We start from the raw sequence: 14,874 nt of genomic DNA on the forward strand, positions 1-14,874 counted from the left end.
ATCAACAACAACAACAAACAATGTCAAATAACAATAATAATAATAAATTAAATATGCCACAATTAATACCATTACCAACAAGTACAAATAGTAATATAATAAATACAAGTACAAGTGGTGCACAAGTGATGACCAGTTATGGTAGTATTGTATCATCTGCATCGAACACAACAAATTTAATAAATACAACATCAAATATAACAACAAGTAATATAACAAATAATAATATGTTGAATAGTAATAACAATGGACAAGTGTTGCAACGTGTACAAACAATACAATTGACACCACAAAAACAGCAGGTATGTATCAATTATTATTATTAGTTTGTGTTTAGTAGCTCTAGCGATTTTGATTACTCGGTCGAAACTCGAATGAAAATCGGAGTTCCTACGGACTACCCTCCTTTGTTTTCACGGAATATAGGCGGAGCTTAGGTGACGTTTCAATGGTGGTAACGTGAAGTTTTGTGCACAGATGTGATACAAGATTCTTACGCTGTTTAGTTAGGATTTCCGTGTAATTTTGCCAGTCTTTTTACTGAGTATTAAGAAAGTATTGTTGGTGTTCTGGAGAGATAACATCCGCAATAATATTCCGCTCATACTCTGTGAATACAATGGAAACATTCCGTTCATACTTCATGAGATCACTGGCAATACTCTCTCTTCAAAATAAGGTTTGAAATATTATCACATCCAAGGATTTTTATATAATTGAGAGATTGTATGTGGAGTCAGGGATGAAAAGTGAAAATCAGAAATAAAATAGATTTTTTATCTTACACAATGATTTTTTCCGATTTTACCAATGCCTGATTTTTGGGATTTTATCGATAAGCTGCTCATTAGCTCTCGATCACATGGAATTTCTTTCGAAAAAATTCTAAATATTCGATTAACAAAAATCGTGTTTATTTAATAGTTGAACGCATAAGTTGTGTGATGTCGACCAAAATTATGCAGACAGATTTTAGGCAAATTCTTCGAAAACCTTAAATTTAAATGAACTATTACTCTCAGTTAAAAAAATTGGATTTTCGTTACTTTAGGGTCCCAATTACACTAAAAAAATCTAAAAATTTAAATTTATATATTTGTAATTTTTTTTAAATTTACTGATAAACCGAAAAAAACTTACTACAAGCAAAATCACAAAATTAATTTTTTTTTTTTATTTCGTCAAAAATTCTACATTCTCTTGACGTTAAACTTCAGTGTGACTTTAACCTGTATACATTACAGAAAAATCAAGTAAAACTATGATAATCTATACTGGAAAATCGATAATCAGGAAGGTTGATTCTTATGGCCATCCTGCTTGATGTAATTATTATAAAATCTGACATTAGGGGACAACCTTGCCTTCTAGGTGCCGGATTGCTAAGATTCTTTTAATATAAATATATATATATGGTATATTTATGGTTTTTAATTTGATAATAAATAATTTATAAACAAAATATCGGAATCCAATAACTATTTTTGATTATTTATAAAATCTTTTACAGCAATTAAAAAATATTCAACTTCAAATTCAAACATTAAACAATCGTTTACAACAATTACAACAACAATCAATTGTTGGAACACCGGATAACAATAGTACGCAAACAATGAATGAAATACAATTACAATTACAACGCTTGTTTAATGAACAAACAAAAATCCTAGCTACTGGTAAATTACTATCAAATATACCGACAATACAACAAATCCAACAACAACAACCAACAATTGTGAATACTAGTGTTGGTGGTGGTACAACTGGTCTAATACAACAAATACCAATATCACAAATACAACAAACTGTGCCCGTTCCTGTATCTGTTGTATCTATACATCAACAACAACACCCACCGCATCAACAAACTATGTTTTATACATCAACAGGTAAAGCATTTAATTTAGATTGTAGTTTGTATTTGAGTGTGTAAAAAGAAAAAATTCGTTAAATGCCTACTTTTAGCGAACTTTCTATAATAAAGCAGAGTTTAGGAGTATCAGAAGAAGGTTAAGGAAAGGGTTGCGAAGGTAATTGAGGTGGGAAGGCAAAGAAAAGGAACACGGTATTGAAAATGGAGTTGGTGTTCACATTCATATGGGGAATGGGAATGCACTAGCGTGTATATACGTAAATAAGATGAATGTCTTCCATTTTCAGTGTATACGATAGGAAAAATAAAGTTTGTTTTCCCCGTAAGTTCCAAGTTAATTCGTGTCAAATGGAAAAAATTCCATCTTTCTAGAAGAAATCTAAAATTATAGAAGATAATTTTGTGGGCCTAAGTCTATGGGACGCTGAATGTAACAACCTTCAAAGTATTTACAGAAGTAAATTTTCTGAGGGGAGGGGTCTGTTTGGAATTTGATTTTTATGTTTTATCCCCTAATGTGTGATTCAAAAGACGTTTAATGTTAAAAAAAACTTCGTCTTTCTAGCATGTATGGAAATAAAAGGGATAGTTCTAGGGGTATCTATGAGAAGGGGGAATTTCATTTTGATAATTAAATGTTTTCAGTTTCTCTCTGATGGCGTCGCATGTAAAAATGTATTTTCCCAAGCATCACAGAAGTAAATAGATTTTTTATTTTTCCCTTAACGTGAAACTTAAATGACGTTGAATACAAAAAAAATAACCTTTTAATACTAGAGATTTCTGATATTTTCAGTAAGTTTCAAAGTATTTCTGTTCAATTGCATAGGACTACCATATGTCCATCATGCCTGAAAGTGGATTAGAATTTGTATAAAAGGTTTTTTTGTTCACATTGGAGAGAGAGGGGAATAAATTATTTAATTAATATGATTAATATTACTACAAAAATTTTCAAAATGATAAACGCTAAATAACTTTTGTAGAATTTTATGTTCTATATTCTTCTGTCCTCTTACAGCTTTGGGACATCCTATATGTATAATATATATATAGAATAAAAATATTTTCCTTTTGAAACACTTTAATTATAACAACATCCTGCTCAACACTTTTTCATAGTAGTGACTTAAGAGAATAAATTGTAATAAATTTTATTTTCTACAACCTTAATTCTCGAAAAATTCTCAAAATTACAAACGATAAGAACTTTCGTATTAGAATTGTATGTTCTATATTCCTCTGCTCTTCTTATGAAATAGCTTTGGGACACCCTATATATAGAATAAAAATATATCTATATTTTCCTTTTTAAACATCGAAAAAAAAACTTTAACTAAAACCATATCCTGCCCAATAATTTTCCGTAGTAGTAAATTAACTTGAATGATTTTAGGAACAATAACACCAACAATAATTACATCATCAACTAATAATGCGTTAATATCATCAACATCAACAAGTAATTGTACATCAAAACAATTAAAACAACAACAACAACAATTACAACAAGTATTAAATATAAACAACATGAACAAGAATATACTAACAAGTAGTGGTGCTATGATTACAACAGCTGCTGGTGCAAATACAATTATATTTAAAGATTCATTAAATGACCATATTATTAGTAATTGTAATAATAATGATAATAATATTGTTATTGGTATTAATACATCTGGTGCTGGTGGTGCTCCTGGAGCTGGTGTTGGTGTACCTACTAGTGTACAACAACAACAACAACAACAACATCATCATCATACGCATATTGTTGGTGGTCAACAACAACAACAGCAACATATTATACAACAACAAAATATGTGTAATTTGAATAAAACAGTAACCGCAACAATACCAACTATTACATGTACCAGTTCAAATACAATTGTTAATAATATACCACAGCAACAATCGAATAATGTAAGTATATTCATTATGTTTAATGCAAGAAAATTTAATAAGAATTCAAATTTTAGCTTGCAAAAGTTGATATTGGTATTCCACTAATTTTCATTATTGATTTTCCTGATTTCATTAATAATAACTTATTTATTAAGCAGATTATATTCCAATCCTTAACGTAGAGGAAGGTGGTTAATAATACACTTTGGTCATTGTCGAATCTACGAGCCCCACTATTTTTGTAGAGTCGTAGGATAGACCCTCAATTCTTTGCAAGGAAATTCTGTTTAATATCAAAGGGCGAATCATCCGCCCCGTTAGCGTCTGAGAAAATTACTCTGTTTGCCAACCCCATGTGACTCTTCATCTTTCCATTTTCTGATCTTAGACTTATTCACCCAATCGTTAAGGGTGGAGATTGTTTATTTTAAAATATTCCTTAGAAACGATTTGGACTTAATTCGTGGAGGTGCGGTTTTTGTTCACAAACAGTTCGTTGTATTTACAGGATTATTTCTCAATTTTCTTTCCTCCTTCAACCAAATTCCAGGCATTCAAGAATCGAAGGAGGTTTTATTTGATGTAGACGATGGTTTTAGAAGTAGTTAGGTTATTCGAGCAAATAAAAACCAACCACTCAGTGCAATTCGTTACTTTTTCCACGTTTGCCACTATATGTATGAACATAATCATTTGTTCAAAACAATGGTGTAGGAATGTGGCTTTTCGCTCTACTTGAAGCATACAGTTTACTTTGTGGTTTGCCTACTTTCAAAGATTCTATATGGCCATAGGTTAATTTTTTATTTTTCCCCGCAATAATTTGTCTTATGATTCCTATACAAACCAGCCCTTGAATTTTATTTTTGGTATGTTTATACAGCGCACAGTCGGTCAAGACAATTTCGCTCTATATTGGATTCTCGGTCTGATGATGAATAGCATACAGCCAGTATGCTTATGCCAGTATCCTTAGGTCTAATACTATAACCTCTCCTACCATTTGGCGAAATTTTCATAAGGCTATCGTTAAATTTTAAAGAGATTTAACATTCGAACCCAGTCTATACTTTGATACGAATAAAGTGTGCTATGATTTTTATTAATTTAAATATCAGACTATATCTGTCTAGATAAGAAAATTTGTGCGACCGCGGCTATACAAAACGTCAAATTTAAAACATCATTTAAAATCTTTGACAAATATTAACGTATGGTGTTAATATTTTTATTTGTTTAGAATATAATACGACCACAATTTTTGCAACAACACCAGATTAATGAAATGAATAAAGCGACGAATACTGCTGTATGTAATACTTCCTCAATATCACCGGTATCAACAGCAAATTCATCAAATGTAATAACTGTACAGACATCATTACCAAATATACCACCAATGTCTGTTAATAATGATAATAAAAGAAATCAGGTATTATTTTTTTGCATCTATTAAATTTTATTCTTAATAGTCCGACCGCGAAAAATTTCGCTCAAAGTATATTCCCACGCTAAAGTTATACCAATTTGTGAGGGAGCGGAACTTTCTTCACGTTTGTTCGACCATCACTAATCGCTTCTGTTCATCCTTGAGAAACCTTGTGTACGACAATATATTCTAAACCATTGATATAAAATACATTATAGTCCTAATGACGCTAAACTTTGGTCCGACCAACTCTGATCAAAGTTTACAATGTCGGAAAGTCGATTAAAATAAGGAAAAAAGCAAATATTCATAATTTAATTAAGCTGGCGAGACAGATGCAGCATAACTTAAGTGTATTTTTCCCAATATCGACATTGGTTAGAGTTGTTTTACTATCTAATAACTTCAACTGGACAAATTTTTAGCAATAAAAAAATAATTATAGAAATGAAGTATGCTGATCTCTGGACTATTATACCCTACGCCATAGTCTGCATTTAAAAGTAAAATTTAATATATTAAATTAAATGATAATTGCAGGTTGTATCAACCCAAACAACATCACAGCATATTGATTTCATAAACAATAAATATCAACAAATTACATCGCAATCGACAACATTACCAACGTCATCGTCATCAAACATAATAACAACGAATAATAATTTAAGTAATCAAAAATATCATCCAAGGCCTGCTGTTGTTGTGTCCTCAGCATCAAATATATCTCAACATCAACTTCAGCATCCGCATCCCCATCAACATCAAACAACAATACCGAATATTACCTTGAATACCATCAATTCAAGCCCAATAGCAAAAATGAAAAAATCACCAACAATTACAACAAATAACAATAGTGTACAAACAGTTCCAATTGTTACCTCTGCACAAAATACAATACCAACAACAATCAAAGATGTTTTTAAACCACAATTACCACCGCCAGTTTCACGTCCTGCATTGTAAGTATTTATAATTACAGAATAAAAATTTATTTTTAATTCCATGCTAATTATTACAAGATAAAAATCATCGAAAAAATATTTGAAATGTTATTTATGAAAATTTATTCGTAACGTAGTACGCACAAAAACATGATTATTTTATTCTAAGAAAAAAACAAGTGAAAACAAACAATTGACTGAGTTAATTGTTGAAGTACCATGTATAGACAGTGTTGATTACTCTGTCACATTACACAAACATACATGTCACACATATATAACTGATAATCCCATATTAATACATAGGTACTATAATACATAGTGTTGATGCGCAATTGTTTGTTTTTTTGACGTCACGTAAATAACAAAAGATATTCACTTTTAAACACACACAACTGATATTCCTATATTAATACATACAATAAAATTTGCACCTAATTAACGCCCTCGTGGGTAAACAGTGATGTTTACAAAAAAATGTTTCAAACAAAAGTTTTTTATTTTTTTATAAGGAATATTTTTTACATTTAAACTTCTGTTCTATCTCTAACGGTTTACAAGATGGGTCCTACGGACCCAAGACCCAATTAACCTATGATGCTCATTTACGAACTTGACCTCACTTTTTACGTCCTGAGTACGCTGTAAAAATTTCAGCTCGATATCTTTTTTCGTTTTTGAGTGATCGTATCCACAGACGGACGGACAACCGGAAATGGATTAATTAGGTGATTCTATGAACACCTATACCAAAATTTTTTTCGTAGCCTCAATATTTTTAAGCGTTACAAACTTGGGACGAAACTTAATATACTATGTATATTTCATATATACATGGTATAATTAGAATCTCGTAAGCTATGTTCTCATGCTACTCCAAACCTGCGTTTTAACAATATATTTTGTTTCTAAAAAAGGTAAATTTAAATCAAAGTACGGATTTACATATACTCTACGTAAATCCGTACGTTTTATGTGACACAGAGGAGTATACGTTGACTTAAATTTACGTAATTTAGAAACAAATTGTAATGTTAAAACGCAGGTTTGGATGTGTGGTTTTTCAGTTATAACTGTTATAATAACAAAATTATAATGAATAGATTTTTAAATTAACAAATTGCCCGAATTCCTTATTTGGAAAATGATTATTTCATTATTGGAAAATGGAATTGGAAATTTGGAAAATGATTATTTTATTATTCCATTATTTTCCAGATAAGATAATAGACTTGAAATTTTACTAGCTCATAGTGTTGAAAAAATTGGAAAATAGTAAATCAGTAGAAGTGCTTGTCTATGTCGCAGAAAATTATTGATCGCACAAGGTACTTTGGAATAATGGCGATTTACATGATGGGCTATCTACTATTTCAGTTTCCTATACGTTTTCGTGAAGCATGGCTTAATTAAATCCATATAACATACTGTAGATCGCACAGTAAATAGTCAAGTATCTCTCTCGTAGAACTTCTACGATTTTAATGAAGGCAGCTGTATGCTTTGCTAGCTGCTGCAATCAGAGTAAACAATATAAGTATATGTACTAGCTTTCATTTTCCGTGTAGTTATCACAGGCAGGCGTACAAGATATTTTCTTCGACACTTGATTTAACGGACGTGAACGATGATGATTGTCCCGAAAAGCGGCTTTAACTTCCTGCTGCTTCTTGCTTAATGCCTGCTCCATAGTGTCCGGTATCTTTCAACCTTTTTATGGATGATTGTCATATATAAATCCAAAGGTGTTTGAAACTCATTTATACTTGTGTTAAATGGTTAAATCTGTAATAATATGGTGACAATTAACATTGCAATTGACGATATATTGTCATGCGTGAATCAGTATGCGCTTAGAGTTAAACTTTTAAAGGTCAAGTTTTATGTTATAAAACCGTAGTATATTACATCATATTAGATTAATAATGTGTTTTACTCATAAACCATTATTTCTTTAGTTTTTAAAATATTGCTTTTTTTAATTTTGTAATTATTGTTAAAACAATTTGTATGGCAATTTTCATGTAAGCCATGAATCTCAACCCATGCATTTATTTCATTGGTTATAATATTTATGTAGTATTCTCTAAATAATTAATAAATTAATGTTTTGTTTAGATTTGAACAACAATTAACAATGGATCAACAAGAAGCAACAAATCCAGATATACATACACCTTTTCAAAGTAAAAGTGATGCTTGCAAACGTTTAGTTCGTTATCATTGTATGAATCAGCCAGTATTATCACAAAAGGATTTAGATAAAGCTGATGAAATATTTGAATTAACTGCAAGACATTTTATTGATAAATTTTATAATATGGTTAATAAATATAAGACATTGCGGTTAATGGAAAGTATGGTGAGTAGTTTATTATTTAATTAATTTTTTACAAAATTTCCTTTTCATCTATTTTATATGAAAAATACAGATACACTGAGGTTCGACTTGCATCTTCTATCTATAAAATAGACGCCGTCTTTTCAATCCGAGAATACTTTTAAGATCTCAGCGCGACGGTAGTACAAAAATGAACCTTTTACCAGGTCACCCAACTGATCATTTTTATTGAATAACAAGTGAAAACAAACAATTGACTGAATTAATTGTTGAAATACCATGTATAGACTGTGTTGATTATTCTATCACATTACACATATACCTATACATGGCATACATACATGACTGATAATCCCATATTAATACATACTATAAAATTTGCATATAATGTGTGCCCTCGTGAGTAAACAGTGATGCTTACAAAAAAATGTTTTAAACAAAAGTTGTTTATTTTTTTTATAAGGAACATTTTTTACATTTAAACTTTTGTTCTATCTCTAACGGTTTACAAGACCCAATTGACCTATGTTGCTCATTTACGAACTCGACCTCACTTTTTACGTCCTGAGTGCGCTGTAAAAATTTCAGCTTGATATCTTTTTTCATTTTTTAGTTATCGTGTTCACAGACGGGCGGACGGAATTAGATGATTCTATGAATGATGATTCTATCAATATTTTTAAGCGTTACAAACTTGGGACTAAACTTAATATACTATGTATATTTCATATATACATGGTATAAAAAGGATATGGAACGATTATAGACGTTGATATATTTATTTATTTTGATGAAATTTTATATTATTGCGTTTAAAGCGTGCTTTTGAGAGCTGATGTCTTTCGTTATTTAAAAATATTGCTCTTCTGTGTTGTTGATATTTGTTTTTCTTTTTTTGTAAATTTTATACTTTAATTATCGTGTTGTTTTTCTTGTTAAATGAATTGAATAGACTCTCATTCTTGATGTGTATTGTTTCCAAAATTTCCAGTTTAGCAATCCAAATTTAGTGCCTTCGGTTTATTTTATATAAAAATTTTAGTTGCCAAAACAAACCAAAAATTATATATCCAAATATAACCGACCTAAATTATTTAATCGTAGGTAATCACTATAAATAACATATAATTAACAGCCATAAAATGACCTGTAAAAAGGTTTCAATTAAAATCGGTAGATATAGTCTTCCTCAGTAGAATTGTCGAATAGCAGTCAGTATACCATATGACTGTATGAATACCATAGATAATAAATATTTATATTATACTATTGTCTATGCTGAATACAATTAGAGCTTACAGATTAATCAGAAAAATAAACGAGCTATCAGTTTTGTAACAAATCTTTTTCACGAGCAAACATATTAACTGAGGCTTTTCTATTTACAAAATGAGTGATCTAGGTTTAGTAAATAAAATTTTAATTTCTTCAGACTAAGAGAGGTCTATTTTGACAAATAAAACCCTCGGGAGGTTCGAAAATAAAAACGCCACCAATAATATCTGACATATTTGCAAATTACCCCCCACCCCCTTCCCTTTCCTATAATTGCTACTTATTTGTTTGGTTTTAAGTTACTTATATTTTAACACAAAAAATTTTCTAATCTGAGTCTTTCTTTTTCTTGCTTACACAATTTTAATGTCTATTTTTTCTAATTTTATAGCGTGAAGTACCAACATCTGAATTAATGATGATTGATCGTATGTTCATTGCTGGTGAACAACAAGAATTAGAAAAATTACGTGCTGAAAAATTACAAAAAGATTTAGAAAATGATTTACTGGGCACATCAACCGACAACATTGATTATATGAATAATATAACAAATTTGATAAAACACGAACAGCAACAATTGAATACATCGTCAACAGACATCAAACACGATCAACAACAAACATATTGTACAACAAAAAACGAATTAATCAAATCAACAACAACCACCACAGAAAATATTATAAATTCTTTAGAATGGAATCCAACAAAGTCAGATTCAACAACGATGCTGTTAAAACAGGAAATCAAATCTGAGATACAAGATTCATCAACAACAAATTTAAATAATATTGAATATGATGAATGGTATTGTATACAAAAAGAATTGGGCTATGTTACAAATACCGATAATAAGTTAAAAACAGAAATTAAAATTGAACCAACATCATCTTCAAAAGTTGAAGATGACAATACTACTGATAAATTGAAAGTTGAAGATGACATTGAAAGTAATATAAAAACATTTGAAATACGTTCAAATCCACAACCTCCGCTCTCACCAATGATCAACAATAACAACAAACGGACATCATCAGTTATCAGTGGCGGTGGGGGTACAAATATAATTAGTAATGATTTTGACTCAAAACGTTTATGTACAACATCACCAGTAAAATCATCAAATCATTATCATCATCATTTAAACAATCATCAAGGTGGTAAGGTATTAAAAAAATTAAAAGCTAATGATTTTGATAATGATGATAATGATAAAATGGATTTTGATGAAATTACTACTACAAAACGTTGTACAAATAAATTATTAAAATCAACAACAAATAAACAATTGTTGAATAGTGATAATAATAGTGATAGTGATAATGTATTTAGGACGCATCAACAACATACAAAATTAATAAATAATTATAATAATACAAGTGATGCTAAAATACAACTTGATTTAGATGAATTTGAATTAGATGTTAGTGATAATACCGATGATAATCAATCATCTATGATGATTACATCATCCTCATCAACAACAACAATGATCAATAATATATTAAAATCAACAAATCATCATTTAATTGAAAATAATCAACAACAAATGCCACAACAATTTGATGAAAATATTGATGCACAAGTACAGTCAGCAATTGATTCAATATTAAATTTACAACAAACACAAGATGGTTTAATTGCTGCAGGATTACATCATCAACATCATCATCATCATCAGACCGCTACAACGATGAATAATATGATGATGAATGCAATTATAACATCAACCGCAGCTGCGATAAATGCAGCACATCAACAACAATTACAACAAGCTAGAACAATTTTATCAACTGTTGCGTCATCAGTAGCGCCTTCATCATCAAGTGTTATCACATCATCATCGTCGTCGTCATCTAATAATAATAGTGCAATTATTGATGATAAAAGTACGCAGTTTTTAAATGATTTACTAGGTGTATCATCAATGCAACAACAATCAACGGCATCGTCATCATCGAATCAGCAAGGCAATCAAACGCTATTACCCATTGTAGCACCGTCGTCAGTATCGTCCTCTACAACAGTTATTGATTCATTTAGTTCTGAATGTTCATCACCAGATGATGCTTTAGATCAAGCTGTACGTAGTATATTATCATGACGATGTATTTAAATTATTTAATTTAATTCAATTGTTGTTGTGTGATTTTAATATTATTTTAATTATTAATTTATTGTTGTTGAATTATTATTAATCATAGATTTGTTTTAAACAAATCGTATTTTTATGTATGACTCTAAATTGTGTTCAATTAAGATTCCAAAGGTTATTACTAAAATATTTTTTGTTTCAGCACAAATTTTTAAGCGTTATCAATAGAAATAAAATTTTTGTACATACTCGTAAGAATATCAGAGTTTCTCGTTAACTATCTCTTAAATATTAAACTTAAAGAAAAAATGGTCAGTAGCTAAATTGTAATAACAAATTTTATTTACTATAGCTTGTTTATTTTAAATTTTCAATTTTCTTAATATTGAGAAACTGTCACAACTAAAAAAAATTTACGAAGTCCGACTTCGTTAAGTACGTGTCAGATCGAAAACCAATAAAGGATTTTTCGGATTTTTAGAATTTCATTTTGATAAATTTTTTAAGTTGAAATTGCCGTTATTTGTTCATGAATTTGACACAATTGTTTACCACAAGAAGGAAATTGTACTGAATTAGAAAGCCAGTGACTTGATTTCTAAAATGGGTGCTGAAATCTTATATAGTATAATTTAGTAATAACTGGCGAAATTCTTGGATTTACATCCGAATTTATTGAGTTTCTAAATATAAAGTCAAATCTGGTTTAAGAAAGATTATAAGTGATATTTTATTTGATACTACTTATTGTTAGAAAAGAATCTCACTTAAATAATTTCACATTTATTTAAAAAAAAAAAAAGAAATATTCCTTATCAGTTTAATATTCATAAAATACTTATAAGAGGGGAGTAAGGATTGATCTTTTATCGCCTAGTCGAATATGGCATAAAATTTATCATATGTTCTTTTACAAGAAATTGTCTACACACTCTAGTGATTAAAATTGAACTCGGGTCAGTGTTCATTAAATTTAGAACTTGATGTGATTTTCATTTATTAAAAGCAAAGTTATGCAGCATTGTTCATAAAATTAGTTATGTTAAAAATCGCATTTTCAACCAACTCTCCCCGTATCAAGATTTTTCAAGTCTTTGTGTACCATCCAATTATAATTATATCACGTTAAACTTTTGCCTCCCGTTTTTAGTAAAAATGAAGAAGTTTCTTTTTCATGATAACATGGCGTTTGTTAAAGATCTTCTCCTTCGTCACGATAAAGACGAAGGTGAAAATCGATCTAGAAAAAAAATTTAGAAGGGAGAAATAGACATGTTTGTTGAAATATTTTATATTTTCTAACCTCATTTTAATTTAAATTTCTTTGTTTAATCTAACTACGAAAATTAAGAGAAGAAATCTAATTTAACAAAAAGCATTCATCAAAAATGTATATTAAACGATATTCGCTATGATGTGTCGTTACGCATGTAGTTATTGTGTATGTATGTAGATAAATTGAATCCATATGAAGGCTAGTACATTTGTGTATATAATTTATTGTTTGTATTACATTCGTAACGTCACGCCATGGCGGATAATGTTTTAATATTTTTTTGGCTTTTTAAAATTACATACAAATAAAATATTTGAGAAATAATTATGAATAATTGATATTCAATCTGATTAAATAATTTATTTTTGGAGATTCGAAAAAAAAAAAAGAAAAAGATAAATGAAAAGCATTTACGTATAATATGATTTTTTTTTCTTTTCAAAGAACCTCTTCTTCATTTTTTTCCAATATTAATATTAAAACCTACGTATTTTGTTTTTTTATTAACATCGAATATTCCTATATAGATTACTCAATGTCGAATATTTAAAAAATAGATAACTCTTTTTAGAATCTTAGTTAAATTTAAATTACGGTTAATTGATTTTAATTTAATTTTTTTGAATAATTTAATATTGAAGTTTCATGAAAATGATTATAATAGTAATTGAGTACATTTGTCTGCTTTTCAAGCCGACGCTTAATGACCGATCGAAATTGGGTATATTATGTATCAATATTGTTTTCTGAGTATAGGATGTAGATTACTTGATGTCGACTATTTTTGATTGATTTCAGTTTTTGATGCTAAACGTAAAATAGTTCGAATAGAATATAACATCGACTAACAATCCGTAATCCGATTTGGTTCTGCTCCGGTTCAAAGTTTTTCAATTCTTGTGAGAAGTAACTTGACTGGATATTTATTGTCAAAAATTAACGATATGCCATTCAAATTTTGTCAAGTAACTTGCCATGAGAGGTTTTATTCATAAGAAATTATATTTTTATCGCTAACTTTTTTACGATTCTAGCTTTCTTTTTAAATATGAAGAATAGAATATATAATTCATTGAATACCAAATCTCAAATCCCATTTTTAGACGTTTTTAAAAGTCTCAGTAACAAAGGTTTAATTGATATTTCACTTATACAAATTTAACTTGATTTGATTTTACAGGGCTCAAAAAATAATCACCGATTTCTAATACAATTTAATTATCGGAGATAATATAAATAGTATGAGTAATTCCAAGATATGTAATTATTATAAAAGACACATTAATTAAATATAATTGTACTTAAAAATTAAGTAATTCGAACACAATTTTAAGAGTTAAATATTGAAATGGTAAAAACAGAATCTATGATAGTATAAAAATTGAGTACCTTCATTTTTATTTATTAATTGTACATAGTATAAATATATTTGTTAAAATAATTATTTGTGATTTTTTTTAAATTAATACAAACTATTTTTAAAAAATGGTACTTATTTAGTTAATTGTGATTTTAATGAAGAAAAAAAAACATTTGTATATAGAAAACAAACCACTACTTTACAATGTTACACATTACATTATAAATATTCTTATATATATTAATTGTGTACATAATAATTATTATAATTTTAAATTTAAAATTTGTACCTATTTAAAAAACAAAAATTAGAAAATAAATGCTCCATCGTACGTGAATGGAATGTTAATGGCTTTATGAATGCATGTTGAAAT

The 14,874-nt window shown here is 28.9% G+C and overlaps 1 protein-coding gene across 1 annotated transcript; it reads left to right on the plus strand.

Moving 5' to 3' along the window:
• Window positions 1–8: 8 nt before the first annotated feature.
• Window positions 9–11,135, plus strand: LOC123305088 (putative uncharacterized protein DDB_G0286901). The gene is made up of 8 exons (XM_044886703.1): window positions 9–302; window positions 1,511–1,892; window positions 3,273–3,796; window positions 5,019–5,210; window positions 5,748–6,172; window positions 8,273–8,516; window positions 10,162–10,935; window positions 11,103–11,135. Exons 1-8 carry the CDS (start codon window positions 21–23, stop codon window positions 11,133–11,135), a joined length of 2,856 nt encoding a protein of 951 aa, XP_044742638.1. The 5' UTR covers window positions 9–20.
• Window positions 11,136–14,874: the final 3,739 nt, after the last annotated feature.

This window comes from Chrysoperla carnea, chromosome 1 (assembly GCF_905475395.1).
Source record: "Chrysoperla carnea chromosome 1, inChrCarn1.1, whole genome shotgun sequence".
NCBI lineage: Eukaryota > Metazoa > Arthropoda > Insecta > Neuroptera > Chrysopidae > Chrysoperla > Chrysoperla carnea.